Here is a 27,940-nt window from a genome sequence, read left to right as displayed (position 1 = left end):
TGCTGCGGGCGGGAGCGGGCGGTCAGGAGGCTGCTGCGGGCGGGAGCGGGCGGTCAGGAGGCTGCTGCGGGTGGGAGCGGGCGGTCAGGAGGCTGCTGCGGGTGGGAGCGGGCGGTCAGGAGGCTGCTGCGGGTGGGAGCGGGCGGTCAGGAGGCTGCTGCGGGCGGCATCGGGCGGTCAGGAGGCTGCTGCGGGCGGCAGCGGGCGGTCAGGAGGCTGCAGCGGGCGGTCAGGAGGCTGCTGCGGGTGGCAGCGGGCGGTCAGGAGGCTGCTGGGGGCGGCAGCGGGCGGTCAGGAGGCTGCTGGGGGCAGTTAGGAGGCTGCTGCGGGCAGGAGTGGGCGCTCAGGCACTATGCCTGCGGGTCCCGCAAATCATGCACAGTCCCGCACTGCTGCAGGCTCATATGGCAAAGCGCCAGCCGACTCTCCCCTCATTCATTTGTATATCTGTCTTTAAGACACTGATGCAGATGAATAGCCGAATGCTGCCCAGTGTGAGGGAACACACTGGGGGAGATTTATCTAAACCTGTCAGGAGGAAAAGTTGCCCAGTTGCCCATAGCAACCAATCAGAGCACTACTTTCATTTTTCAGAGGCCTTGTTAAAAATGAAAGAAGCGATCTGATTGGTTGCTATGGGCAACTCAGCAACTTTTCCTCCAGACAGGTTTTGATAAATCTCCCCCATTGTTCCCTGCCTGCATCACCTGCTCTGGCCAGGCCTGACTAGAAGAGGCCAGAGCAGCGGAGTTACATTTTTCATTAATTTTTTTCCCCCACAAATTGACTTATCACGCGAGAAGTACACATTGCATTGTTTTGACAAAAGGGTGTAACGTCTCACCTTTCCCCCTTAAAGGGGTACTCCAGTATAAAGCTATATATATATATATATATAATATATATATAATATATATTTTTTTTTAAATCAACTGGTGCCAGAAAGTTAAACAGATTTGTAAATTACTTCTATTTAAAAAAAATCTTAATCCTTCCAGTACTTATCAGCTGCTGTTGCTGTAGCTATAGAGGAAGTTCTTTTCTTGTTGAATTTCCTTTCTGTCTGACCACTGTGCTCTTTGCTGACACAGGAACTGTCCAGAGCTGAACTGAAATCATGCTGGGAGTTACAGTTTTGCAACAGCTGGAGACACTCTGGTTGGGAAACGGTGCTTTAGGCTTCAGAGCTAAACATCATCCTGGAAGTTGTAGTTTTGCAACAGCTGGAGGCACCCTGAGCGTGATGCATATGGCGGGTTTAACCTTTTTAAATTTCCGTAGTGTGAACGAGCCCTTAGTTTCCGTCGCACACGTTTTACGTTAGTCTGTTGAAATTGATGGAATACACCAGTGCACAGCAGTGTTTCCCAACCAGGGTGCCTCCAGCTGTTGCAAAACGACAACTCCCAGCATGCATGCTGGGAGTTGTCGTTTTGAAACAGCTGGAGGCACCTTGTTTGGGAAACTGTGCTCTAGGCTTCAGAGCTGAAATCATGCTGGGAGTTATAGTTTTGCAACTGCTGGAGGCACCCTGGTTGGGAAACTGTGCTCTTGGCTTCAGAGCTAAAATCATCCTGGGAGTTGTAGTTTTGCAACAGCTGGAGGCACCCTGGTTGGGAAACTGCGCTCTAGGCTTCAGAGCTGAAATCATCCTGGGAGTTGTACTTTTGCAACTGCTGGAGGCACCCTGGTTGGGAAACTGCGCTCTAGGCTTCAGAGCTGAAATCGTCCTGGGAATTGTAGTTTTGCAACAGCTGGAGGCATCCTGATTTGGGAAACAGTGCTGTAGGCTTCAGAGCTTAAATCATGCTGGGAGTTGTAGTTTTGCAACAGCTGGAGGCACCCTGGTTGGGAAAAACAGCTGCACAGGATAGAACAAAAAAAAAAGTTTCCTTTTCACGTAAAGCAAGCTCAAAGTCTTGAAAATGAAACAAAGTCCACAGAAACGTCTTCAGTTGCAGAAAGCAAACCAAGGCGTCGCCCACACTGTAGGATCACAACTCCCAGCAGAAAGCTTTGACTGCCGAGGCATGCTGGGAGCGGTAGTCTCACAAGCCGTATCGATCGGTTCAGCCCTGGGTGTTTGTGTCAGCGCAGGTGAGCGACGACAAGTCCTGTCCTGAGTGTCCCCTCCCCAGGGCGGCGCTCTCTCCAGGGTGTGTGCGGACGGACCAGCATGTCTCAGGAGACGGTAAGTGCTGCTGCATATTGTCGTCTCCTTCTCCGGGATCGTCAACCTAGGACAATGTGCTGGAGATGGGATTATCCGGCTGGAAGTGACACGTCCTAGGAAATGATGCGTAATGTGCCGGTAAGGAGCAGCATCCTGTGTGCGCAGCATCTCGTCTTGTGTGCGCAGCACCCTGTAGTGGTAGTTTTCCATTGCATCACTTTGTTTTGGTCGGGGTTAAATGCCCAGGTCTGAATGTGGGTCATAGAGGCTCATTGTTGGGTTCATATCTAAAGGGATGTCACTTTTGAAGAGCTACCTGACTACTTCTGACTGCTTATGAGGTGGGGGGATCCTGTAAGATCAGCAGAGGAGGGGTGAAGAGCTCCCTGACCAAAATATCAGCAGAGGAGGGGTGAAGAGCTCCCTGACCGTAAGATCAGCAGAGGAGGGGGTGAAGAGCTCCCTGACCGTAAGATCAGCAGAGGAGGGGGTGAAGAGCTCCTGACTACTGACCATAAGATCAGCAGAGGAGGGGGTGAAGAGCTCCCTGACTACTGACCATAAGATCAGCAGAGGAGGGGGTGAAGAGCTCCCTGACTACTGACCATAAGATCAGCAGAGGAGGGGTGAAGAGCTCCCTGACCATAACAACCGCAGAGGAGGGGTGAAGAGCTCCTGACTACTGACCATAAGATCAGCAGAGGAGGGGGTGAAGAGCTCCTGACTACTGACCATAAGATCAGCAGAGGAGGGGGTGAAGAGCTCCTGACTACTGACCATAAGATCAGCAGAGGAGGGGTGAAGAGCTCCCTGACTACTGACCATAAGATCAGCAGAGGAGGGGGTGAAGAGCTCCTGACTACTGACCATAAGATCAGCAGAGGAGGGGTGAAGAGCTCCTGACTACTGACCATAAGATCAGCAGAGGAGGGGTGAAGAGCTCCCTGACTACTGACCATAAGATCAGCAGAGGAGGGGGTGAAGAGCTCCCTGACCATAAGATCAGCAGAGGAGGGGTGAAGAGCTCCCTGACCATAAGATCAGCAGAGGAGGGGTGAAGAGCTCCCTGACCATAAGATCAGCAGAGGAGGGGGTGAAGAGCTCCCTGACCATAAGATCAGCAGAGGAGGGGGGTTGCTCTTTGACTTCATTGAATGCATGGGTCCTGCTCTTTTTCTCTTCTATAATGTAGAGGTTTTTGTGTTTGCCTTGTACTTACCTGTTTTAGCTGGCTGATTATTTTCAGCCATACTGATTTTGATTTAATCATTGAACTGAATTTCTTAAAGGGGTACTCCGCCCCTAGACGTCTTATCCCCTTTCCAAAGGATAGTGGATAAGATGACTGATCGAGGGGGGTCCTGCCGATGGGAACCCCTCAATCTCTCCTGCAGCCCCCCCGTCATCAGCTGCATGGAGCGAAGTTCGCTCTGTGACTGATGACTCACGATACAGGGGCCGGAGGATCGAGACGTCATGGCCCAGCCCCCTCGTGATGTCCCGTCCCGCCCTCTTAATGCAAGCCTATGGGAGGAGGCGTGGCGGCCGTCAAACACCCTCTCCCATAGGCTTGCATTAAGAGGGCGGGACGTGACATCACGAGGGGGCTGGGCCATGACGTCTCGATCCTCCGGCCCCTGTATCGTGAGTCATCAGTCACAGAGCGAACTTCGCTCCATGCAGCTGATGACAGGGGGGATGGGGGAGCTGCAGGAGAGATCACGGGGATTCCCAGCGGCAGAATCCCCACGATCAGATGTTTAGGATAAGATGTCTGGGGACAGAGTACCCCTTTAATGATGCTTAAATTTCTCGTGAATTATCTGGCTTTGCAGAGAAAGGGGGTGGAGTCTCATGACTGCAATGATGGCACCATTGGTTCCATTTCTGCTCAGATTTTGGGGGGGAAACTTGCAACAATGCAGCAGCAGTATACCGATAGAGCTGGGAGCTGGAAGGTAGGTGTATAAATACAATATATTTTGATCTTATAGGGATAGCAGCAGCAGTGCAGTATATAGAGAGCTGGAGGGGTATAACTACTATATATCCTGATCCCATAGAGATAGTAGCAGCAGTATACAGATAGAGCTGGGAGCTGGAGGGTAGGTGTATAACTACTATATATCCGGATCCCTTAGAGATAGCGGCAGTATACAGATCTGGAAGGGGAGGGAACTGATCACTTCTTCTGAAAAATTAAACACTGATTTTCTGTGGGTCAGTTTGATTGATGGTCACATGACCCCCAGTTACAGCAATGAAAGCTAAATAATGGTCTGTGAACAGATGGACGCATGCAGCCACCAATAATAATCTGATGTGTGATAGATTTGTGTGAAAAGGCGGAATTTTGTGGCATAATAAATGAACGAAATGGAGACGCTCCATATTGCCCCCAAACACTATACTGGAAGGGCCTCCGACTCTGAGACTCTCTCCTAGGACTGTATCCACCTTTTCCAGCCCACCGGAGCACCTGAAAGCTGAACTAATTTCAGGAAAAGTCATCAACTGCCGAGCTGAGACGTTCGTGACGAATCGAATTTACTGTAAGTTCGCTCATCTCTAGCTGTTGCTCTCAGGTCAGGACAGTGTTTCCCGACCAGTAGGCATCCAAGTGTTGCGGAACTACAACTCCCAGCTGTAATTGTTAGGGGGGGCGATAACATGAAGAAAAGTTTTTGTATCCCCCCCCCCCCCCCCCCTCTCTCCCTTTATAAATGGGTTACATGAGCTTTTCTTCATAGTATCACCCCCCCCTACCAATCACAGCTTGGGGTACTCCGGTGGAAAAAATATATATTTTAAATCAACTGGTGCTAGAAAGTTAAACAGATTTGTAAATTACTGCTATTAAAAAATATTTATCCTTCCAGTACGTTTTAGCAGCTGTATGCTACAGAGGAAATGCTTTTCTTTTTGAATTTCTTTTCTGTCTGTCCACAGTGCTCTCTGCTGACACCTCTGTCCATTTTAGGAACTGTCCAGAGCGGCATATGTTTGCTATGGGGTCCAGCTGGCCTCCAGCTGTTGCAAAACTGCAACTCACAGCATGATTTCAGCTCTGAAGCCTAGAGCACAGTTTCCCAACCAGAGTGCCTCCAGCTGTTGCAAAACTACAACTCCCAGCATGATTTCAGCTCTGAAGCCTAGAGCACAGTTTCCCAACCAGGATGCCTCCAGCTGTTGCAAAACGACAACTCCCAGCATGCCCGGACAGCCGTTGGCTGTCCGGGCATGCTGGGAGTTGTCGTTTTGAAACAGCTGGAGGCACCCTGGTTGGGAAACACTGCTGTGCACTGGTGTATTCCATTGATTTCAACAGGAATTTGGCGTCACTGTGCACATCTTGCAGACTGACGTAAAACGTGTGCGACGGAAACTAAGGGCTCGTTCACACTACGGAAATTTTAAAAGGTTAAACCCGCAATATGCATCACGTTCCCATTGACTTCAATGGGTTCCGGTGCTGCCGTGTCACACACAGTGGAACAACGGAACTACAGACGGGGATTCTTTGCAGAAAATGTCTGTGGAAAAGAAGCGTAAATTCTGCACCATTTCTGCTCTATTTACCATGGAGCGAAGAGAGCGCAGATCCACAAGGAAAGTCACATTGCTGAATTCCCCGGAGTGTGAACAAGCAAATCCCCCATAGCAAACCTCTCCTGCTCTGGACAGTTCCTGACATGGACAGAGGCGTCAGCAGAGAGCACAGTGGTCAGACAGAAAAAAAAGTTTTGTCCACAGTGCTCTCTGTTGACACCTGATGCCTGTATCGGGAACTTTCCAGAGCAGGAGAATATCCCCATAGCAAACCTATGCTGCACGGGACAGTTCCTGACATGGACAGAGGTGTCAGCAGAGAGCAAAAAATAAATCCAAAAAGAAAATAATTTCCTCTGTAGTATTCAGCAGCTAATAAGTACTGGAAGGATTAAGATTTTTTTAATAGAAGTAATTTACAAATTTGTTTAACTTTTTTTGGCACCAATTGATTAAAAAATAAATAAATAAATAAATAGAAAAAATAAAAAAGTTTTCCACCGGAGGCGGGGTGTGAAGGGGGGGGGGGGGCTTCTTTCTTTTCTTACTAGTCATCCCTACTACTTACCCCACCCTATTTCGAACTTTTGTCGATGTTTAATGTTATCGGGATGGCTTCTCATTTTTGGTCTATTTGCAGTGGTTTTGGTGAATCTGTGATGAGATGTTGGCAGGAGCGGGCGGTATAAATTCTGCACATCTTGTACTTTTATTTTTAGGTTCTGTGCTTTCCAGGCCTTTTTTTTATTTTTAAAGCACAATGTTGCACTATGATGCAACATTGCACAAAGGTTCCTGTAAGTGTAACGTTTTGCAGTGCACAAAGTGTCTGTGTAAAAAAAAAAAAAGGAAAAAAAATGCAGGTATGAGAGTATATTCATTTTTTAAAATAATTTTTTAAAATATATTATTATGGTTAAAGAGGTGCTCCGGTGGAAACCTTTTTTTTTAAATTATTATTATAATTTTTTTTTTTAAATCAACTGGTGCCAGAAAGTTAAACAGATTTGTAAATTACTTCTATTTAAAAATCTTAATCCTTCCAGTTCTTATCAGCTGCTGTATGCTTCACAGGAAGTTCTTTTCGTTATGAAGTTCTTTCCAGTCTGACCACAGTGCTCTCTGCTGACACCTCTTTCCATGTCAGGAACTGTCCGGAGCAGGAGCAAATCCCCATAGCAATCCTCTCCTACTCTGGACAGTTCTTGACATGGACAGAGGTGTCAGCAGAGAGCACTGTGGTCAGACTGGAAAGAACTACACAACTTCCTCTGTTTTATACAGCAGCTGATAAGTACTGGAAGGATTAAAATTTTTCAATAGAAGTAATTTACAAATATGTTTAACTTTCTGGCACCAGTTGATTTGAAAACATTATTTTTTGCACCGGAGTACTCTGCTCATAAATAACTTTTGCCCTATCCACAGGATGTGGGAGAAGGGATAAGTAGCTGATCGCAGGGGGTCCGACCGCCCATGATCACCAGGACGGGACCCTAGCGCTCTCCGTGAGGAGTGTGTGTCGTCTACTGGTAAACTGCATGCGCCCCATTCTTTTCTATGAGAGCTCTGATAAGGCCCGAGAGCTGTACTTTGGACTTTTCGACACTCCCATAGAAATGAATGGAACACATGCCGGCTGCAGTACTCTCTCCTCACTCCTCTCCTCACTCGCCCCAGTTGTCGAACCCCCCCGCAATAAGGGATAAGATATTATTTTTTTGCCAGAGATCTCCTTTAATGTATCAGACGAAGTGGTCAGTCCTGGGTCAGCCGAAATACCTGATGACTGAAAACACTGCGCCTGCCACATCAGCTAAAACAGGTAAGCACAGGGAATACACAAGAACCTCTACATTATTCTCTAATAATAGCATGTGCTTCACTATAAAAGCCAAAATTATTTTTTATAATTTCTGCGGTGCTCCTTAAAATAGAATTTACTAAGCAGCCGTCCTGTGGGTGTAATTGGGGAGCGCATAGGTATGTCTGGGACAAGTGTTGCCAGTTATGGCTGGGTTGGTGTGATATACATATATATATACACACACACACATGGAAACCCCCTGCATTGCCTTTACATTGTGGTTGCAAAACTACAACTCCCAGCATGCCCGGACAGCCAACGGCTGTCCGGGCATGCTGGAAGTTGTAGTTTTGCAACAGCTGGAGGGCCACAGTTTAGAGACCACTGATCTAAATCAACCAGGGGATTGTCTTTTATGGCTTTTATTTTACTGGGAGAATTCTTTTCCCACCCAGAAAACCCCTTGAAGCCCTCTGGGACTTTTTGTTGAGTACATAGTGCTGCATTGGATATTAGACTGGGTTCACACCACGTTTTTTTGGAATACAGTTCCCGTATCAGTTTTTTTTTTTTTTTTAATCAAAAACTGCCTAAACCGTATCAAATTTTAATCCATATACGGTTTGAAAAATGATGTCCGGTTGCTTCCGTTTTTTAAGAAAAAAAAGTATCAGCTTTTTAACTTTTCATTCCATTATGAATAAAGTTTCACTTGTTTGATTGACATTCCAAGAAAAAAACTGTGCAAAATCAAAAACCGGATGGTGAAAACCGGATGGATACTTACGCACATACAGTTCTGTACGGTTCCCATTGACTCCCATGTTAAAAAAAAAATATATATATATACGTTTCAATACGCTTTTTCACCGGGACCAAAAACCGTGGTAGGCTACAGTTTTGGGTACAGGAAAAAAATACTGACAAATCCAGTTTAGTCCGTTTTGCGTCTATACGGTTTTGCTCCGGTTTTTTACCCGTACCTAAAACCGTAGCCTACTACGTCTTTTGGCCCGGGTGAAAAACCATATTAAACCGTATAAGTTTTTTTTAAAATATGGGAGTCAATGGGAACCTTTCAGAACCGTATGTGCGTACGGTTCCATCCGGTTTTCACCAAACGGTTTTTGACTTTGCCCAGTTTTTTTTCTTGGAATTTCAATCAAACAAGCGAAAATGTATCCATAGTGAAGTGAAAAGTTAAAAACGTATACGTTTTTATTTAAAAAAAAATATATATATATATTTTAAACTGATGCAACCGTATACAGGTTGAAATTTGTACACACGTTTTGATACAGTTTAGTCCGGTTTTGAGGAATCCGTTTTTCATCCAAAACCTGATACGGGAACTGTATTACAAAAACGTGGTGTCGGCACCCTTAGAGACCAATGTAGAGGTTCTTGTGTATGTCTTGTGTTTACCTGTTTTTCAGCCATACTGATGGCAAATCCATCACTGAAATGATTTACTAATGCTTCCTACATTTCCCATGAATCCTCTGGCTTTGCAGAGAGAGAGAGGTGGAGTCTTATCACTGCACCTGCTCATGTTGTTAGAATCCTGAAGTTCAGGTGGAGGGTACGTATTGTTGGCTATATGATGGCATGCTGCCTACATCATGTAGACTAATAAATGTCTATATACCTTATATACACCCTGGCCAACTGCCTGAACTGCATTTTTATCGTGAATACAGGTGTTGTGTACAGAGAGTGCTTACACCCTGTTAGGGAATTCTGAGTTAATAAATGGAGTCTTGCTCTCGCTCTTGCTCTCTCTCTCTTGCTCGCTCTTGCTTGCTCTCGCTCTTGCTTGCTCTCGCTCTTGCTTGCTCTCGCTCTTGCTTGCGCTCGCTCTTGCGTGCGCTCGCTCTTGCGTGCGCTCGCTCTTGCTTGCGCTCGCTCTTGCTTGCGCTCGCTCTTGCTTGCGCTCGCTCTTGCTTGCTCTCGCTCTTGCTTGCTCTCGCTCTTGCTTGCTCTCGCTCTTGCTTGCTCTCGCTCTTGCTTGCTCTCGCTCTTGCTTGCTCTCGCTCTTGCTTGCGCTCGCTCTTGCGTGCGCTCGCTCTTGCTTGCGCTCGCTCTTGCTTGCGCTCGCTCTTGCTTGCGCTCGCTCTTGCTTGCGCTCGCTCTTGCTTGCCCTCGCTCTTGCTTGCCCTCGCTCTTGCTTGCGCTCGCTCTTGCTTGCGCTCGCTCTTGCTTGCGCTCGCTCTTGCTTGCTCTCGCTCTTGCTCGCTCTCGCTCTTGCTCGCTCTTGCTCGCTCTCGCTCTTGCTCGCTCTCGCTCTTGCTCGCTCTCGCTCTTGCTCGCTCTCGCTCTTGCTCGCTCTCGCTCTTGCTCGCTCTCGCTCTTGCTCGCTCTCGCTCGCTCTCGCTTGCTCTCGCTCTCGCTTGCTCTCGCTCTTGCTTGCTCTCGCTCACTCTCGCTCTTGCTCGCTCTCGCTCTTGCTCGCTCTCGCTCTTGCTCGCTCTCGCTCTTGCTCGCTCTCTCTCGCTTGCTCTCTTTCGCTCTTGCTCACTCTCTTTCAAGGACCTGTCCAGTCCTGCATTACATAAACCACACATTGATGTGATTGGACACAGTGTAATGCATCATATCTCCTGTGGTGGTGCTGCAGGGAAACAGAACACTTAGGCTAGTGTCCCATCCCTGACCATAGGGTTCTGCTGCACAGTGCACACTACAAAATTTCAGTGGCAGACGTGCCATCGCTGCAAGAATAAATATTGGCACAGCAGTGCACGCACGGTCCTAGCGCTGCACTCAGATTCTCCTATATGGAGAAACTAGTCGAGTCACATGCATCGCTTTGGTGGCATTTTGGCCTATTCTTTCACACAAATCTTGAAGGTTCCATGGGCCTCTTCTATGAATCGTGATGTTCAGTTCTTTCTATAGATATTAATGGGATATAAGACAGGGGATTGGCTCTGCCATTCTAGCAGCTTTTATTTTCTTTCTTTGAAGCCATTTGAAAGTTACATAGTTACATAGTTAGTTACATAGTTAGTAAGGTCGAAAAAGACATATGTCCATCAAGTTTCCTTAGTTGTGTGTTTGGGATCACTGTCTTGCTTAAAGGGGTACTCCATTGGAAAACTTTTTTTTTGACATTTTTACATTTTTTTTTTATAATCAACTGGTGCCAGGAAGTTAAACAGATTTGTAAATTATGGTACTTCTGTTTAAAAATCTTTATCCTTCCAGTACTTATCAGCTACTGTATGTTCCAGATCAAGTTGTTGTCTCTGCTTACACCTCTGTTCCATTTTAGGAACTGTCCAGAGCAGGAGCAAATCCCCATAGCAAACCTCTCCTGCTCTGGACAGTTCCTGACATGGACAGAGGTGTCAGAAGAGAGCACTGTGGTCAGACAGAAAGGAAATTCAAAAAGAAAAGAACTTCCTGTGGAGCAATATAGTGGCCGATAAGTACTGGAAGGATTAAGATTTTTAAATAGAAGAAATTTACAAATCTGTTTAACTTTCTGCCACCAGTTGATAAAAAAAAAAAAAATGTTTTCCAGGGGAGTACCCCTTTAAATGTCCGCCCTCGTTTCATCCCCTTCATCCTGGTAGATGGCAGCAGATGTTTGTCAAGAATGTCTTAGTAAATTTGCCCAGTCTCTAAAGGACATATTAGGACTGAACCGGCTGATATTAATTTACACTGACAATGGGCTGGATTTCTATGTGATACCTGATAGATTTCAGCCGTTGTCATGGCTTTCCAGGCCTTTTTGCACCCCCCCCCCCCCCTTTCTCCATGTTTATTACTTTTTTTCCTGTGTAATTCCACATTATGACTCATAACTTAATTTTTGGCTTTATTTGTTTTGGTTTCTTTGTATGTGTAGATTACTTGGGTTGTTACCAATGTCCGGCGAAAATAATTATTTTATTCACTGTATATGGGGCCAGCTGGACGCTGCGCTCTGCTGTATCGTTAAAGAAGGATTGGCTTTTTTTATTTTATCTTTTATTATGACATGCTAAACCTTCCCTGAGATAAGTGTCAGTTCCACCATAGCTGTATTGTTGTATCCGGCCACATGACAAGGATGATTAAGGAAAACCCGTCGATTACAACATTAAAGATTTAGGGGTCTTAACCGTATCTTAAAGGGGTTTATCCAGGATTAGAAAAGACATAGGAGTTTTCTTCCAAAAACAGCACCACCCCTATCTTCAGGTGGCTTATGGAAGTATTCAGAGCGAAGACATTGGGATGGACACAATAGACTCAAGTGACACTTGTGGGCTATAGCTTCAAACTGTGGCCCTCCAGATGTTGCAAAACTACAACTCCCAGCATGCCCGGACAGCCGTTGGCTGTCCGGGCATGCTGGGAGTTGTAGTTTTGCCACAGTTTGGAGACCACTGTGGCAGGGGATTGTCTTATGACTTCTTTTCACATCACCCGGAAAACCCCTTGAAGCACTCTTAAAGGGACTTTTTGTTTACTGTATAGTGCTGCATAGACTATTAGGGAATAATGTGGAGGTTCTTGTGTATGCCTTGTGCTCACCTGTTTTAGCTCATGTGGCAGGTATAGATTTTTAGCCATACCGACTGCAGTTTCATTACTGAAAAGATTTCCTAATGCTGCCTACATTTCCCATGAATCCTCTGGCTTTGCACCTGGTCATGTTATTAGACATCTGGAGTTCAGGTGGAGGGTATATGGAGGAATTGATGGTGGAGGGAGGGTATATGGAGGAAGTGATGGTGGAGGGAGGGTATATGGAGGAAGTGATGGTGGAGGGAGGGTATATGGAGGGAAGTGATGGTGGAGGGAGGGTATATGGAGGGAAGTGATGGTGGAGGGAGGGTATATGGAGGTATTGATGGTGGAGGGAGGGTATATGGAGGAAGTGATGGTGGAGGGAGGGTATATGGAGGGAGTGATGGTGGAGGGAGGGTATATGGAGGGAGTGATGGTGGAGGGAGGGTATATGGAGGAAGTGATGGTGGAGGGAGGGTATATGGAGGGAAGTGATGGTGGAGGGAGGGTATATGGAGGAAGTGATGGTGGAGGGAGGGTATATGGAGGAAGTGATGGTGGAGGGAGGGTATATGGAGGAAGTGATGGTGGAGGGAGGGTATATGGAGGAAGTGATGGTGGAGGGAGGGTATATGGAGGGAAGTGATGGTGGAGGGAGGGTATATGGAGGGAAGTGATGGTGGAGGGAGGGTATATGGAGGGAAGTGATGGTGGAGGGAGGGTATATGGAGGGAAGTGATGGTGGAGGGAGGGTATATGGAGGGAAGTGATGGTGGAGGGAGGGTATATGGAGGGAAGTGATGGTGGAGGGAGGGTATATGGAGGGAAGTGATGGTGGAGGGAGGGTATATGGAGGGAAGTGATGGTGGAGGGAGGGTATATGGAGGGAAGTGATGGTGGAGGGAGGGTATATGGAGGGAAGTGATGGTGGAGGGAGGGTATATGGAGGGAAGTGATGGTGGAGGGAGGGTATATGGAGGAAGTGATGGTGGAGGGAGGGTATATGGAGGGAAGTGATGGTGGAGGGAGGGTATATGGAGGGAAGTGATGGTGGAGGGAGGGTATATGGAGGAAGTGATGGTGGAGGGAGGGTATATGGAGGAATTGATGGTGGAGGGAGGGTATATGGAGGAATTGATGGTGGAGGGAGGGTATATGGAGGAATTGATGGTGGAGGGAGGGTATATGGAGGGAAGTGATGGTGGAGGGAGGGTATATGGAGGGAAGTGATGGTGGAGGGAGGGTATATGGAGGGAAGTGATGGTGGAGGGAGGGTATATGGAGGAAGTGATGGTGGAGGGAGGGTATATGGAGGAAGTGATGGTGGAGGGAGGGTATATGGAGGAAGTGATGGTGGGGGGAGGGTATATGGAGGAAGTGATGGTGGAGGGAGGGTATATGGAGGAAGTGATGGTGGAGGGAGGGTATATGGAGGGAAGTGATGGTGGAGGGAGGGTATATGGAGGAAGTGATGGTGGAGGGAGGGTATATGGAGGAAGTGATGGTGGAGGGAGGGTATATGGAGGTATTGATGGTGGGGGGAGGGTATATGGAGGTATTGATGGTGGGGGGAGGGTATATGGAGGAAGTGATGGTGGGGGGAGGGTATATGGAGGAAGTGATGGTGGAGGGAGGGTATATGGAGGGAAGTGATGGTGGAGGGAGGGTATATGGAGGAAGTGATGGTGGAGGGAGGGTATATGGAGGAAGTGATGGTGGAGGGAGGGTATATGGAGGAAGTGATGGTGGAGGGAGGGTATATGGAGGAAGTGATGGTGGAGGGAGGGTATATGGAGGAAGTGATGGTGGAGGGAGGGTATATGGAGGAAGTGATGGTGGAGGGAGGGTATATGGAGGAAGTGATGGTGGAGGGAGGGTATATGGAGGAAGTGATGGTGGAGGGAGGGTATATGGAGGAAGTGATGGTGGAGGGAGGGTATATGGAGGAAGTGATGGTGGAGGGAGGGTATATGGAGGAAGTGATGGTGGAGGGAGGGTATATGGAGGAAGTGATGGTGGAGGGAGGGTATATGGAGGAAGTGATGGTGGAGGGAGGGTATATGGAGGAAGTGATGGTGGAGGGAGGGTATATGGAGGGAATTGCTAGTTGTGGTTTCAGAAGCCATTGGCAGATGTCCGGAGAGGAGCGCCCCCGTTGGGTGTGTTGGGAGGTGGACACCATCATTAAGCAGTGATTACACCTTTATGGTCGCCCTAATAACACACAAGATCCAGACCTGGTATCACCACCGCCTCCCTGTCTGCAGCTATGAGGAATGGAGGACGTGTTTGCCCCTAGATCCCTCCTATTACATCATTATTTAGGACCTTACACCATTTCTCAAGAAGGGGAATTTATAGATTATTCTAAGTGTCTCAATCCTTTACACTAAGGCAGCTCTATACACACGGCTGCTGTCAGTGCAATGGAGACGAATAGAAAATAGCAGCTGTTCGTGCACCATATTACCGTAATATATACGGTTGTGACTGCACAGGGGATGTCAGAGAGAAAAGAGATCGGGGGTTGTCGGAGGGTAAAGAGGGGCGTTGTAGATGCACATTTTGGTTGTTTTGCCCCCATAATGCCATATTCTATTAGACTTTTCCCCCCTTAAAGGGGTACTCCGGTGGAAAACTTTATTTTTTTTTTTATTTTTTTTTTTTATGAACTGGTGCCAGAAAGATAAACAGATTTGTAAATTACTTCTATTAAAAAAAATCTTTATCCTTCCAGTACTTATTAGCAGCTGTAGGCTACAAAAGAAATTCTTTTCTTTTTGATTTTCTTTTTTTGTCTTGTCCACAGTGCTCTCTGCTGACACCTCTTTCCATGTCAGGAACTGTCCAGAGCAGCATATGTTTGCTATGGGGATTTTCTCCTTCTCTGGACAGTTCCTGATACGGGCATCAGGTGTCAGCAGAGAGCGATGTGGACAAGACAAAAAAGAAATTCAAAAAGAAAAGAATTGCCTTTGTAGCATACAGCTGCTAATAAGCACTGGAAGGATAAAGATCTTTTAATAGAAGTAATTTACAAATCTGTTTAACTTTCTGGTACCCCTCTAAAAACCAAATCCCCTACCTCCTGTCTGACTGAGGCTACATTGACCCTGCCGATTGTCTCCGGCAGTGTGAAACCCGGTATTTTAGGATCGAGAAAAGCCGGAGAAACAATAATGCTTGCACAGTCTTTTTCTCCGGCTTTTTTCTCCGAGAAAAAAAACGGCGCCTGACTGACCCCATTGACTATAATGGGGTCCATCGGCATCCGTTATTGCCCGTTATGACCCGTCAAAATTACGGCCGTCAAACTGAAAGGGGCCAAATATGGAAACATTTGAGTGTCACATCAATGTATCTGGATCCTCACAAGCTCCTCATGCCCCCGGGGCACTTAATAAAAATCAGAAGACGCACAGTCATTGGTATGTCTCAGTAGTGCAGCCTCAGGCTTTGGGCCTGTACCTTCATATCTTAAATCTCAGCCTAGAAGTTTCTTTTAACCTTTTCTAGACCACAGCTGTGTATTGTAGCTTACAGCTGGACTACACCAACTATAATGGCACCTCTGTAGAGTCTTAAAGGGGTACTCCGGTGGAAAACAATTTTTTTTTCAAATCAACTGGGGCCAGAAAGTTATACAGATTTGTAAATGACTTCCATTAAAAAATATTAATCCTTCCAGTACTTATCAGCTGCTGTATGCTCCACAGTAAAGTTGTGTCATTCTCTCCAGTCTGACCACAGTGCTCTCTGCTGCCACCTCCGTGCATGTCAGGAACTGTCCAGAGCAGAAGAGGTTTGCTATGGGGATTTGTTCCTGTTCTGGACAGTTCCTGACACGGACAGAGGTGTCAGCAGAGAGCACTGTGGTTAGGCAGAAAATAACAACTCAACTTCAGCAGCTGATAAGTACTGGTAGGATTAAGATTTGCGGAGAGAGGTGTCAGCAGAGAGCACTGTGGGTAGACTGGAGAGAACAACACAACTTCCTCTGGAGCATACAGCAGCTAATAAGTACTGGAAGGATTAAGATTTTTTTTAATATAAGTAATTTACAAATCTGTTTTAACTTTCTGGAGCCAGTTGATATGAAAAAAAAGTTTTCCACCGGAATTCCTCTTTAAAGGGGCACTCCGGTCAAAACCTTTTTTCTTTTAAATCAACTGGTGGCAGAAAGTTAAACATATTTGTAAATTACTTCTATTAAAAAATCTTAATCTTTCCTCTACTTATTAGCTTCCGAATACTACAGAGGAAATTTTTTTCTTTTTGGAATGCTCTCCGATGACATCACGAGCACAGTTCTCTCTGCTGACGTTATTATAATAATAATAACGCTTTATTTATTGTTGTCCTTAGTGGGATTTGAACCCAAGTCCCCAGCACTGCAAGGCAGCAGTGCTAACCACTGAGCCACCATGCTGCCCTTAGCATACATCTGGTTGCTAAAATGGACAGAGATGTCAGCAGAGAGCACTGTGCTCGTGATGTCATCAGTGTTCCAAAAATAAAGGAATTTCCGCTGTAGCATTCAGCAGCTAATAAGTACTGGAAGGATTAAGATTTTTTAATAGAAGTAATTTACAAATATGTTTAACTTTCTGGCACCAGTTGATTTAAAAGAAAAAAAGGTTTTCACCCGAGTACCCCTTTAAGTCAGTGTTTCCCAACCAGTGTGCCTCCAGCTGTTGCAAAACTACAATACCCAGGATGCCCGGACAGCCTTTGGCTGTCCGGGCATCCTGGGAATTGTAGTTTTGCAACAGCTGGAGGCACACTGGTTGGGAAACACTGATCTTAGTGGATGAGGGGTCACATATGTCAGCCATATGTTATGTATAGGGCTGGATTTATAAGCAGTTGAGATGAGTAGGAGCCGTATATATCTCTGCAGTCGTCCTCTGTTTATATCTCTGCAGTCGTCCTCTGTTTACATTGTGGAGCTGTCAGGACAGGCGCTCACCTGCCGCCGGCATTACTTGCATTCCTGCACCTCCCGATAGAGATCTGTATCTGCTCTGGATCAGTGGGCTGACATGCCCTGGCTTCTATTTTTATGCCATGTTTTACCGTAAGGTGACTGGAAATGATGGGTCTTAATGTTGTCCCTATGTGTATCAGGTTACCTTGTCCCGCTGCCTTGCTGCTCCTCAGGCTTTGCCCTCTAAAGGGGTACTCCGGTGAAAAACAATTTTTTTTTTCCATATCAACTGGCTCCAAAAAGTTAAACAGATTTGTAAATTACTTCTATAAAAAAAAAATCTTAATCCTACCAGTACTTATCATCTGCTGAAGTTGGGTTGTTCTTTTATGTCTGACCATAGTGCTCTCTGCTGACACCTCTGTCCGTCTCAGGAATTGTCCAGAGCAGGAGATGTTTGCTATGGGGATTTGCTCCTGTTCTGGGCAGTTCCTGACACTAGAGATGAGCGAACTTACAGCAAATTCGATTCGTCACGAACTTCTCGGCTCGGCAGTTGATGACTTATCCTGCATAATTTAGTTCAGCTTTCAGGTGCTCCGGTGGGCTGGAAAAGGTGGATACAGTCCTAGGAAAGATTCTCCTAGGAATGTATCCACCTTTTCCAGCCCACCGGAGCACCGGAAAGCTGAACTAATTTATGCAGGATAAGTCATCAACTGCCGAGCCGAGAAGTTCGTGACGAATCGAATTTACTGTAAGTTCGCTCATCTCTACCTGACACGGACAGAGGTGTCAACAGAGAGCACTGTGGTTAGGTAAAAAAGAACAACTCAACTTCAGCAGCTGATAACTACTGGAAGGATTAAGATATTTTTTTTATAGAAGTAATTCAGAAATCTGTATAACTTTTTGGAGCCAGTTGATATGAAAAAATAGTTTTTCACCGGAGTACCCCTTTAAGGCTCTGGAGAATCCTGGCGATAACTATATAGGCAGCCATATTGGCCGTCATCCCGCAGCTTTGCTCTATAAACTAAATGACAACTTTAGAAGAGAAGACTCTGTTGCCGCCCGCGCCGGGATGTTACCCGGTTTAGCATTTTGCTGATTTTGTCACTTTCTGTTCCCTGTAGGAAGTGAAGAAAGATTCCGAACCGAAGGAAGAGAATTTACCTAAAAGGGAAAAGTCTGGAAATGTGGCCAGCCTGGTGCAGCGGATGAGCGTGATCGGGATTCCTGGGATGGGACCGCCACCACCGCCTCCCAACAAGGCCGTCAAGAAAAGTAGGATGTGCTCCGTCACCATAGAACCCCCTGTACTGAACGCTCATAGATAACCAGTCATAGGGCACATATGTTTTTTTTGTCTATAGGGTAGGGACACATGGAGCGTATCCGCAGCGTATTTCACGCTGCTGATGCCAATCACCACTACAAGCTCCCCGCTGCAGCCAGGTGGCCCTGTGTGTCTTCTCGTAGCAGATCCGCAGCGGGAAATCCGCAGCTACGAGCAGACAAACAGGGCTACATGGCCGTAGCAGGGAGCTCGCTGTAGTCACTGGCAGGGGCGCAACCGTATAGTGAAATATGCTGTGTGACCATAGACCTAAAGGGAACCAATCATCAGATTTTACCCTATATAATGCTTGGCAAAGTGTTATATAGGGTAAAATCTTTATCCTCCCCATCCCCGGGGGGGGCGTTCCTGCCTGCGGGGAGGATGAGGATATGAACTTTTAAGATGCTTCCCGCCGGCCCCGTAAGTAGTCCCCAGGGCGCGGAGCTCCCCTCGCCTACTCCTGCGTCTTCAGCCGGCAGCGACGCCCCCTCTGCTTGATTGACAGGCCGCATTATCGCTCTGCTCACTGAACAGACGGAGCTGATCGATGATACGGCCTGTCAATCAAGCAGAGGGGGCGTCGCTGCCGACTGAAGATGCAGGAGTAGGTGAGAGGAGCTCCGCGCCCAGGGGACTACTTACGGGGCCGGCGGGGAGCAGTTTATAAATTCATATCCTCACCATCCCCGCAGGCAGGAACGTCCCCCTGGGATGGTGAGGATAAAGATTTTACCCTATATAACGTGTTGCCAAGCATTATATAGGGTAAAATCTGATGATAAAGCAGGGGTCTCAAACTGGTGGCCCTCCAGATGTTGCAAAACTTCAACTCCCAGCATTCCTGGACATGCCCACACAGCCGTTTGCTGCAGCTAATGGCTGTTGGGAATGCTGGGAGATGACATCTGTTTTTTTTTTTTTTGCAACATCTGTAGGGACACCAGTTTGAGACCCCTGCTTTAAAGTGAATGTATAACTTAGATGTTTTTTTCCTGATTTATAGCAAGATACTGACTTTTTTCCCCCAAATCTGTTTCTATTATCTGAATGGAATTTTTTTTATTTTTTTTTTGTGTGTTCTTATGGCAGCTGCCATCTTGCCTGAGCTGTTTAGAGATATACTTTACTGCAGGACCTAGGGATCATAGACAACAATAGACAGGAGCTGTTCCATTCACTTAAATTGTAGACGCAACTGGGCATTCTTATTTTTTTTATTTTTTTTAATAATTCATTACAGGGAGGGGGAGGCTGAGTTGTGAGCAACAGCTATTGTGTGTACCTGTGTTATTTATATACTGCTGTCCCCTTTCACTGTACTCCTGTCTGTGATGAGAAGAAAGGCATTACTAGGAAGTGATCTCTACAGAACAGGAAGTCCTAGTGGCCAGAATGGAAACTGCAAGATTTCAGGAATATTATAAAATATAGTTGCTAAAATGTGAAAAAAAGTGATTAAAAAGTTACATATATGCAAAAGTGGAACCAATTAAAAACTACAGCTCATCATGCAAAAAAATTATCCCTCATCCATCCCCGTATACGGGAAAATGAGAAAGTTAGGGGTGGTCAAAATAGAGTGATTTTAAACATACTGGCCGCCATTTATCATTGTCTTTTAGACTGTTTTTATTATGTCTAAAAAAGGCGCAAGCAGGGTTTAATTGGGCCTTTTTTGCGCCTTTTGGTTTGCATATTTCTACTGATTTTGAGTTGTAATCCGCTGATTTTGGCAATACACATTATATGGAAGGGTGTTATGAACTGCACCTTTTTGTGAAAAGGTGCAAAAAAGGCGCAAAGCCACTGAAAAGTCTCTAAAACTACATCAGCCCAGACTTAGCTTTTTAGTGTATGTGAAGACAGAACATTTCAGAAAATGTATCAAATGTTCTGTGACCATTTAATAAATTTGGTGCAACTACACATTATCAGCACACAAAAATGGGTGGAGAGAAATGCTTCACTTGCACCTACAATGATAAATGCTTCACTTACACCTACAATGATAAATGCTTCACTTACACCTACAATGATAAATGCTTCACTTGCACCTACAATGATAAATGCTTCACTTGCACCTACAATGATAAATGCTTCACTTGCACCTACAATGATAAATGCTTCACTTGCACCTACAATGATAAATGCTTCACTTGCACCTACAATGATAAATGCTTCACTTGCACCTACAATGATAAATGCTTCACTTGCACCTACAATGATAAATGCTTCACTTGCACCTACAATGATAAATGCTTCACTTACACCTACAATGATAAATGCTTCACTTACACCTACAATGATAAATGCTTCACTTACACCTACAATGATAAATGCTTCACTTACACCTACAATGATAAATGCTTCACTTGCACCTACAATGATAAATGCTTCACTTGCACCTACAATGATAAATGCTTCACTTGCACCTACAATGATAAATGCTTCACTTGCACCTACAATGATAAATGCTTCACTTGCACCTACAATGATAAATGCTTCACTTGCACCTACAATGATAAATGCTTCACTTGCACCTACAATGATAAATGCTTCACTTGCACCTACAATGATAAATGCTTCACTTACACCTACAATGATAAATGCTTCACTTACACCTACAATGATAAATGCTTCACTTACACCTACAATGATAAATGCTTCACTTACACCTACAATGAAAAATGCTTCACTTACACCTACAATGATAAATGTCCGCCAAAGTTTGTGATTCTTTTTATTTTTATTTTTTTAAAGCCACACAATAATAGAAAGTATATATATTGGGTATCATTTTAATCGTATTAGCCCACAGAATAAAGAAAACATATCTTTTTTTACCGTAAAGTGTACAGCGTAAAAACACAACCTTCCAAAATTTGCTAAATTGAGAGTCATGATTTTTAGAAGGCCAGGAGGAAAAAACGAAAATGCAAAAAATAAAATTGTCTTGGTCTTTAAAAAGTTAAAGGGGTACTCTGGCGCTAAACATCTTGTTCCCTATCTGAAGCATAGGGGATAAGATGTCTGATCGCGGGGGTCCCACCACTGGGGACTCTCACAATCTCTGGCGCGGCACCCCAGTCATCCATCCACGGAGCGAACTACAGCCGCCATGCCCCCTCCATTCATGTCTACGTATTAGCCGTCACGCCCCCTCCCATAGACATGAATGGAGGGGCGTGACTTCATGAACACAGAAGCTCCAAGTTTCTGCGTTCCGGACGCCGCTGCTACTGGCCTGGAGATCACGGGACCCCCGCGATCAGACATCTTATCCCCTATCCTTAGGCTAGGGGATAAGATGATTAGCGCCGGAGTACCCCTTTAAGGGCCTGCCTTAGTTAGTCTTATGTTACATACTTTTGCACAATAATACATTTATTTTTGCTGCTATATTCTATTTTTTGTTTTTCATTTTGTTTTGTTTTTTCTCCCCACCAAAAGAGCTGTTGTAGGATCTTTTGAACCCCTTAAGGACAAAGCCCATTTTATTTTTGTGTTTTTTTATTTTTTTTCCTCCTCGCCTTCTGAAAATCATAACCTTTATATTTCCATCCACAGACCCATGGGGATTGTTTTTTGCGTGCCGTATTGTACTTTTTAATGACATCTTTACGGTAATTTTACCATAAAATGTGTGCGGAACCCCAAAAATTTTTGTGTGAGGAAATTGAAAAGAAAGCTAAAATTTGGCAAGTTATGGAAGGTTTCTTTTTCATAATAAAAATGACGCGTTTTATTTATTTTGTGGGTCGATACGATTTAAATGATACCCTTGTTATATTCTTTTCTATTATTGTCCTTCTTTTCACAAAATAAGTCTGTTTTAAATTTCCCTCTTTTTTTCCCCTCCCATATACAGGACTGTATGAGGGCTTACTTTTTGCGCCGTCATCTGTATTTAACTTTTGTGTATATCGGCACGGATTTGATCACTTTTTTTTTTTTTTTTTTTTATGTGAGGAGACACAGAAATAATTTTTTTAAAGTTTTTTTTACGTTTACGCTGTTCACCGTACAGGATGATTAATCTTATATTTTGATAGTTTGGACATTTACGCACACAGCGATACCAAATATGTTTTATTAAAAAAAAATGTACGCTTTTTGGGGGTAAAATAGGAAAAGGGACGATTTACATTTTTATTGGGGAGGGGATTTTTAACTTTTTTTATTTTATTTTACACTTTTTATGTCCTATGACTAGGGGACTATCTATATCAATCATTTGATTGCTAATACTGATCAGTGCTCTGCATAGGCATAGCACTGATCTGTGTTATCGGCGATCTTCTTCTCTGGTCGAGCATACACACAGGGTTTCCTGCCGGCAGCCCATGTGTATTCGGGGAGGTTTGGAGGCGGGCCCACCCCCAAACCTCACTGAACACACATGGCTCCCGCCGGGTAGCGCTTTGTGTATGCTCAATGGAGAATATGCTGCATATTTCTCGCTGCACAGCAGATTTTGCGCAGCATGAAGTAAGCGGCGTAAGTGCTATGTGGGACCGTACAATCTCACGGACAGTATTTGCTGCATATTTTGTGCAGCTGATTGTGATTAACTTTAAAGGGGTGATTGACTTTAAAGGGGTACATTTTGCTGCATATTTTCTGCAACTGGTTTCGCTACCTATTAAAGGGGTACTCCACTACTCAGCGTTCGGAACAAACTGCTCCGAATGCCGGTGCCGGGAGCTAGTGATATCATAGCCCCGCCCCCGCATGACATCATGCCCCACCCACTCAATACAAGTCTATGGGAGGGGGCGCAACGCCCCCTCCCATAGACTTGCATTGAGGGGCTGGGGCGTGATGGCATGAGGGGGCGTGGCTATTACATCACGAGCTCCCGAAGCCGGCTCCAGCGTTCGGAACAGCTTGTTCCAAATGCTGAGCAGCGGAGTACCCCTTTAATAGGTAGCGAAATCAGTTGCAGAAAATATGCAGCAAAATGCTGCATGTGTGAATGTACCCTTAGATAAATTATTGCTGTTTAATGGGCATTTATATTGAACAAGAGGCGGTGTCTGGAGAGATCATTGCTTGATATATTGATTATGAGAATTATCGGGTCAGGTTTGTTTAGGTTGGACGGATTGTGGTTTGTGACCAGTGTTCCCTGTAACTCACAGTGCAGGGTATGTGTGTGTATCAAGGAACCTCAACCGCATGACTTATTATTTCCATTCCATTCCTTACAGAATCCAAGAAAAGGCAGTGTAAAGTGTTATTCGAGTACATTCCGCAGAATGAGGATGAGCTGGAACTAAAAGTGGGAGAAGTCCTGGAAATCACGGAGGAGGTGAGACTCCTTCATATATAGTGCTGTGTAATCCACATTCAGTAGATGGGATTTGTGTATTAAAGGGGTACTCCACTGCTCAGCGTTTGGAACAAACTGTTCCGAACACTGGAGCCTGGAGCTTGTGACATCATAGCCCCCCTTGTGATGCCACACCCCGCCCCATCAATGCAAGTCTATGGGAGGGGGCGTGACGGTTGCAGCGGGGGCTCATGAGGACCTTTTTTTTAAATTTTTTTTTACACTTTTACCACCTACCTGGGAGAGATAGATAGTTAGATATTTTTTATATATATATAAATATATATATATATATATATATATAAATATAAAAAAATATATAAATATATATATATAAATAAAATAATAAAAAAATTATATATATATATATATATATATAATTTTTTTATTTTTTTATTTATATATATATATATATTTATATATATATTTTTTATTTTTTTTATTTATATTTATATACCGTATATATATATTTTAATTTTTTTTATTTATATAATATATATATATATATATATAATTAAAAAGCTACCCAGAATAGCCCTTTTTAAAGGCATTTTTCAGCTTCCATTGACTTGACAGATCCCATAAGCTGCGGGGGTTACACAACCAGGACCCCCCCTTGTGGGTCTTCATGAAGCTGAGCTTTGAGGTGAATGAGCGTCATGAACAAGAGCTGGTACCCAATACATTCACCTCTCTGCTACATTTGCTCCCCTCCTCAGTACTATACAGAATGCAGAGGGTGTGGGCAGAATGTATCTGTATGGTGACACTGCTTGTGCACAATGGAGACTGATACTACTTGGTGTTATCCTTACAGTCTGTTCCTCCATAGAAAACATGATGTTTATTTTGTGTGTAGTTTCTTTTCTCTACACATTAGATCTGGTGAAGCTCAGGATCCTCATATGAGGCTGATAGCAGAGGGGTAGCCAGTTGTTTTAAAGAAGAAAAAGGCTGTGAACCTAAAAGGGTACTCCACCACTAGACATCTTGGGGGAGATTTATCAAAGGATTTAGACTGGTTTTTCTTGTCTAAATTTGTCGCACAGAAAGTCGCAGTCTAAATATGTGCGACTTTTCTGCGACTTTTGCTCTAGAGGATTTTTAGAACATGAGGGATTCTAGTCTATTTTAGATGGAAATGCATTGGAAAATGCATTGGTGCTGAATTTATCAAAAGCGACTTTTCAGTGACAAGTCGCATAGGTTGAAAGTACGCCGAAATGTCAGACCATGTTGGAGCAGGTTTAAATGCAGTCTAAAGCCATAGATCACGAAGTCTGTGCACAGAATTTATCAAGAGCTGTGCGCCATTTGATAAATTAGGCGCACAATAGACCGGACTAACCCTCTGTAGTTTGGTCTAAATTGATGCGGGACATAGACAGCTCTGATAAATATCCCCCCTTATCTCCTATCTGTGATCTCTGCTGCACCCGATGTTCGTTTAGAGCGTCTGATGCCGCTCCCGAGGCTCCAGACGTCACGGCCGCGCCCCCTCAATGCAAGTCTATGGGAGGGGGTGTGGCCGTGACGTCACGAGCGGGGCGTGACCGTGATGGCATGAGCCTCAGCCACTCATCGCCAGTCAGATCGCTCCGTGCACCGGATGTCTGGGGTGCCGCAGCAGAGTCCGCGGCAGGGTGGGGGTGGGACCCCCCCCCCCCCAATCAGATCCCACACCTCCCCCCAATCAGATCCCACACCTCCCCCCAATCAGATCCCACACCTCCCCCCAATCAGATCCCACACCTCCCCCCAATCAGATCCCACACCTCCCCCCAATCAGATCCCACACCTCCCCCCAATCAGATCCCACACCTCCCCCCAATCAGATCCCACACCTCCCCCCAATCAGATCCCACACCTCCCCCAATCAGATCCCACACCTCCCCCCAATCAGATCCCACACCTCCCCCCAATCAGATCCCACACCTCCCCCCAATCAGATCCCACACCTCCCCCCAATCAGATCCCACACCTCCCCCCAATCAGATCCCACACCTCCCCCCAATCAGATCCCACACCTCCCCCCCAATCAGATCCCACACCTCCCCCCAATCAGATCCCACACCACCCCCCAATCAGATCCCACACCACCCCCCAATTGGACATTCTAGTCCATTCTAGAGGCCGACTGTGAAGATGACATATGGGGGTAACCTGAGCTGCGTTGCCCCCCAGCATCCAACGAGACCCTTCATCAGTGTTATCTTGGGTGACCCATGTTAAGTTTTGCCCGATCACCCCTTCCCTGGTCCCACAGTATTTCAGTCTCTCTTCTGCGGAGCCGTAATCTTACACAGGTCACTAAGCTGAGTAATTTACAACATTTGATCTCAGCTCTTGGCTTTTACCCAACACGCCACATGTTGTCCTCTGTCCATAATCCGTCCCACTAGTTCCTGTTCTTATCTTACTGTGTTACGTGAGATCATGTTATTTTGTGCTTATATAGTGCAGCACAGGTTATTATTAGAGAATAATGTGTATTATTAGAGAATATGAAGTTCTTGTGTATGCCTTGTGCTTACCTGTTTTTGTTGATGTGGCAGGCACAAGTTTTCAGCCATATTGATTTCTATTTGTGAACGGAGGGTTTCCTCATGCTGCCTACATTGCCCTCAAATCCTCTGTCAGAGAGAGGGTGTGGGGTCTTATCACTGCACCTGGTCATCTTATTAGGCTGCTGGTGCTGGATGTCACCCAGGTGATATTAGTTTCAAAAGTAGGTTGGGATCAGTTCACATTATGTGCAGTTTTTATGTGTTTTCTTATTCAAAGAGTGTTTTTAGAGAAATATTACCATGAGGTAAGTGATTTGACCTATAATCACAACTGTGGTGTTTCATGAAGATTTAAAGTTTTTAGGCTTTGTTTACACATTTAAGGGGAGATTTATCAAAATGTGTGCAGAGGAAAAGTTGCCCAGTTGCCCATATCAACCAATCAGATCGCTTCTTTCATTTTTAACTAGGCCTCTGCAAAAGGAGAGGCCTATGATTATTATTATTTTATGATTATTTTCCAAAATCTTGATTTGCACAATTTTGGAAAAATAGCAGATGTTATGCCGTAATTTGGGGAATTTCATGGCAAAAACAGAAATGGGAGGGGAGGTGTATAACTATTATATATTGTGTTCCCATAGAGATAGGAGCAGCAGTATACAGATAGAGCTAGAGGGGAGGTGTATAACTACTATATATATCCTGATCCCATAGAGATAGCAGCAGTATACAGATAGAGCTGGATGGGAGATATATAACTACTATATATCCTGATCCAATAGAGATAGCAGCAGTATACAGATAGAGCTGAAGGGAGGTGTATAACTACAATGTATCCTGATCCCATAGAGATAGCAGCAGTATACAGATAGAGCTGGAGGGGAGGTGTATAACTACTATATATCCTGATCCCATAGAGATAGCAGCAGTATACAGATAGAGCTGGAGGGGAGGTGTATAGCTACTATATATCCTGATCCCAAAGAGAGAGATTACTATATATCCCATAGCGATAACAGCTGCAGTATACACACAGGGGGAGATTTATCAAAACCTGTCCAGAGGAAAAGTTGCAACCATAGCAACCAATCAGATGGCTTCTTTCATTTTTAACAAGGCTTCTGCAAAGTGAAAGAAGCAATCTGATTGGTTGCTATGGTTGCAACTTTTCCTTTGCACAGGTTTTGATGATAAATCTCCCCCTTAGAGCTTGCTGGGATGTGTATAACTACTATATATCCAATAGACATAGCAGCAGCAGTATACAGATAGAGCTGGAGGGGCGTGGTCTGGGAGCTGCCAGGAGCGATATGTGATGATATCCTGTAGATCTCAGGAAGTCAGCTGACCCAGGACTGACCACTTTATCTGACAAATGATATGCTGCGGGGGGAGATTTATCACAACCTGTGTAGGGGGAGACTGGTGCAGTTGCCCATAGCAACCAATCATGTTGTTTTCTATTTCGCAGGCCTTTTTAAATGATAGAAGCGATCTGATTGGTTGCTATAGACTACTGCACCGCTCTTCACTACACGGGTTTTGATAAATCAGACTAGTGAAGGGATTGAACAAAAGCAATCGTGTGTAACACAGTGACATGCTACTGGGGCCTAGTGTAACTGCTTGCTGTCAGTGAACAGATCACATCTGATGTACAAGACGTATGATCTGTCACAGTGTTAGGTTACATTCACACAAGGCAAAAAAGCCATGTGCTGCCTGTCAGAACACCAACCCTGAGATGAATGGAAATGATATCTAGGAGTAGACAGGGACAAAAAAAAAAAGGGACAA

General features: G+C 45.1%; 1 protein-coding gene across 3 annotated transcripts in view; it reads left to right on the top strand.

Annotated features, from left to right (window-relative positions):
* The window catches only part of CD2AP (CD2 associated protein), a 146,185-nt gene that overhangs the window by 56,666 nt on the left and 61,579 nt on the right, over positions 1-27,940 (top strand). For all 3 annotated transcript variants that reach the window (XR_008890691.1, XM_056563013.1, XM_056563012.1), the window contains exons 3-4: positions 18,096-18,246; positions 23,512-23,612. Coding sequence is in view for 2 of the 3 variants with exons in the window: in XM_056563013.1 (XP_056418988.1) it covers positions 18,096-18,246; positions 23,512-23,612 (252 nt within the window). In the remaining variant the exon portion in view is untranslated. The remainder of the gene's footprint in view (positions 1-18,095; positions 18,247-23,511; positions 23,613-27,940) is intronic.

This window comes from Hyla sarda, chromosome 3 (genome assembly GCF_029499605.1).
Source record: "Hyla sarda isolate aHylSar1 chromosome 3, aHylSar1.hap1, whole genome shotgun sequence".
Classification (NCBI taxonomy): domain Eukaryota; kingdom Metazoa; phylum Chordata; class Amphibia; order Anura; family Hylidae; genus Hyla; species Hyla sarda.
The sequence above is the reverse complement of the archived record's forward strand: the minus strand, read 5'-3'. Positions and strand labels throughout refer to the sequence as shown.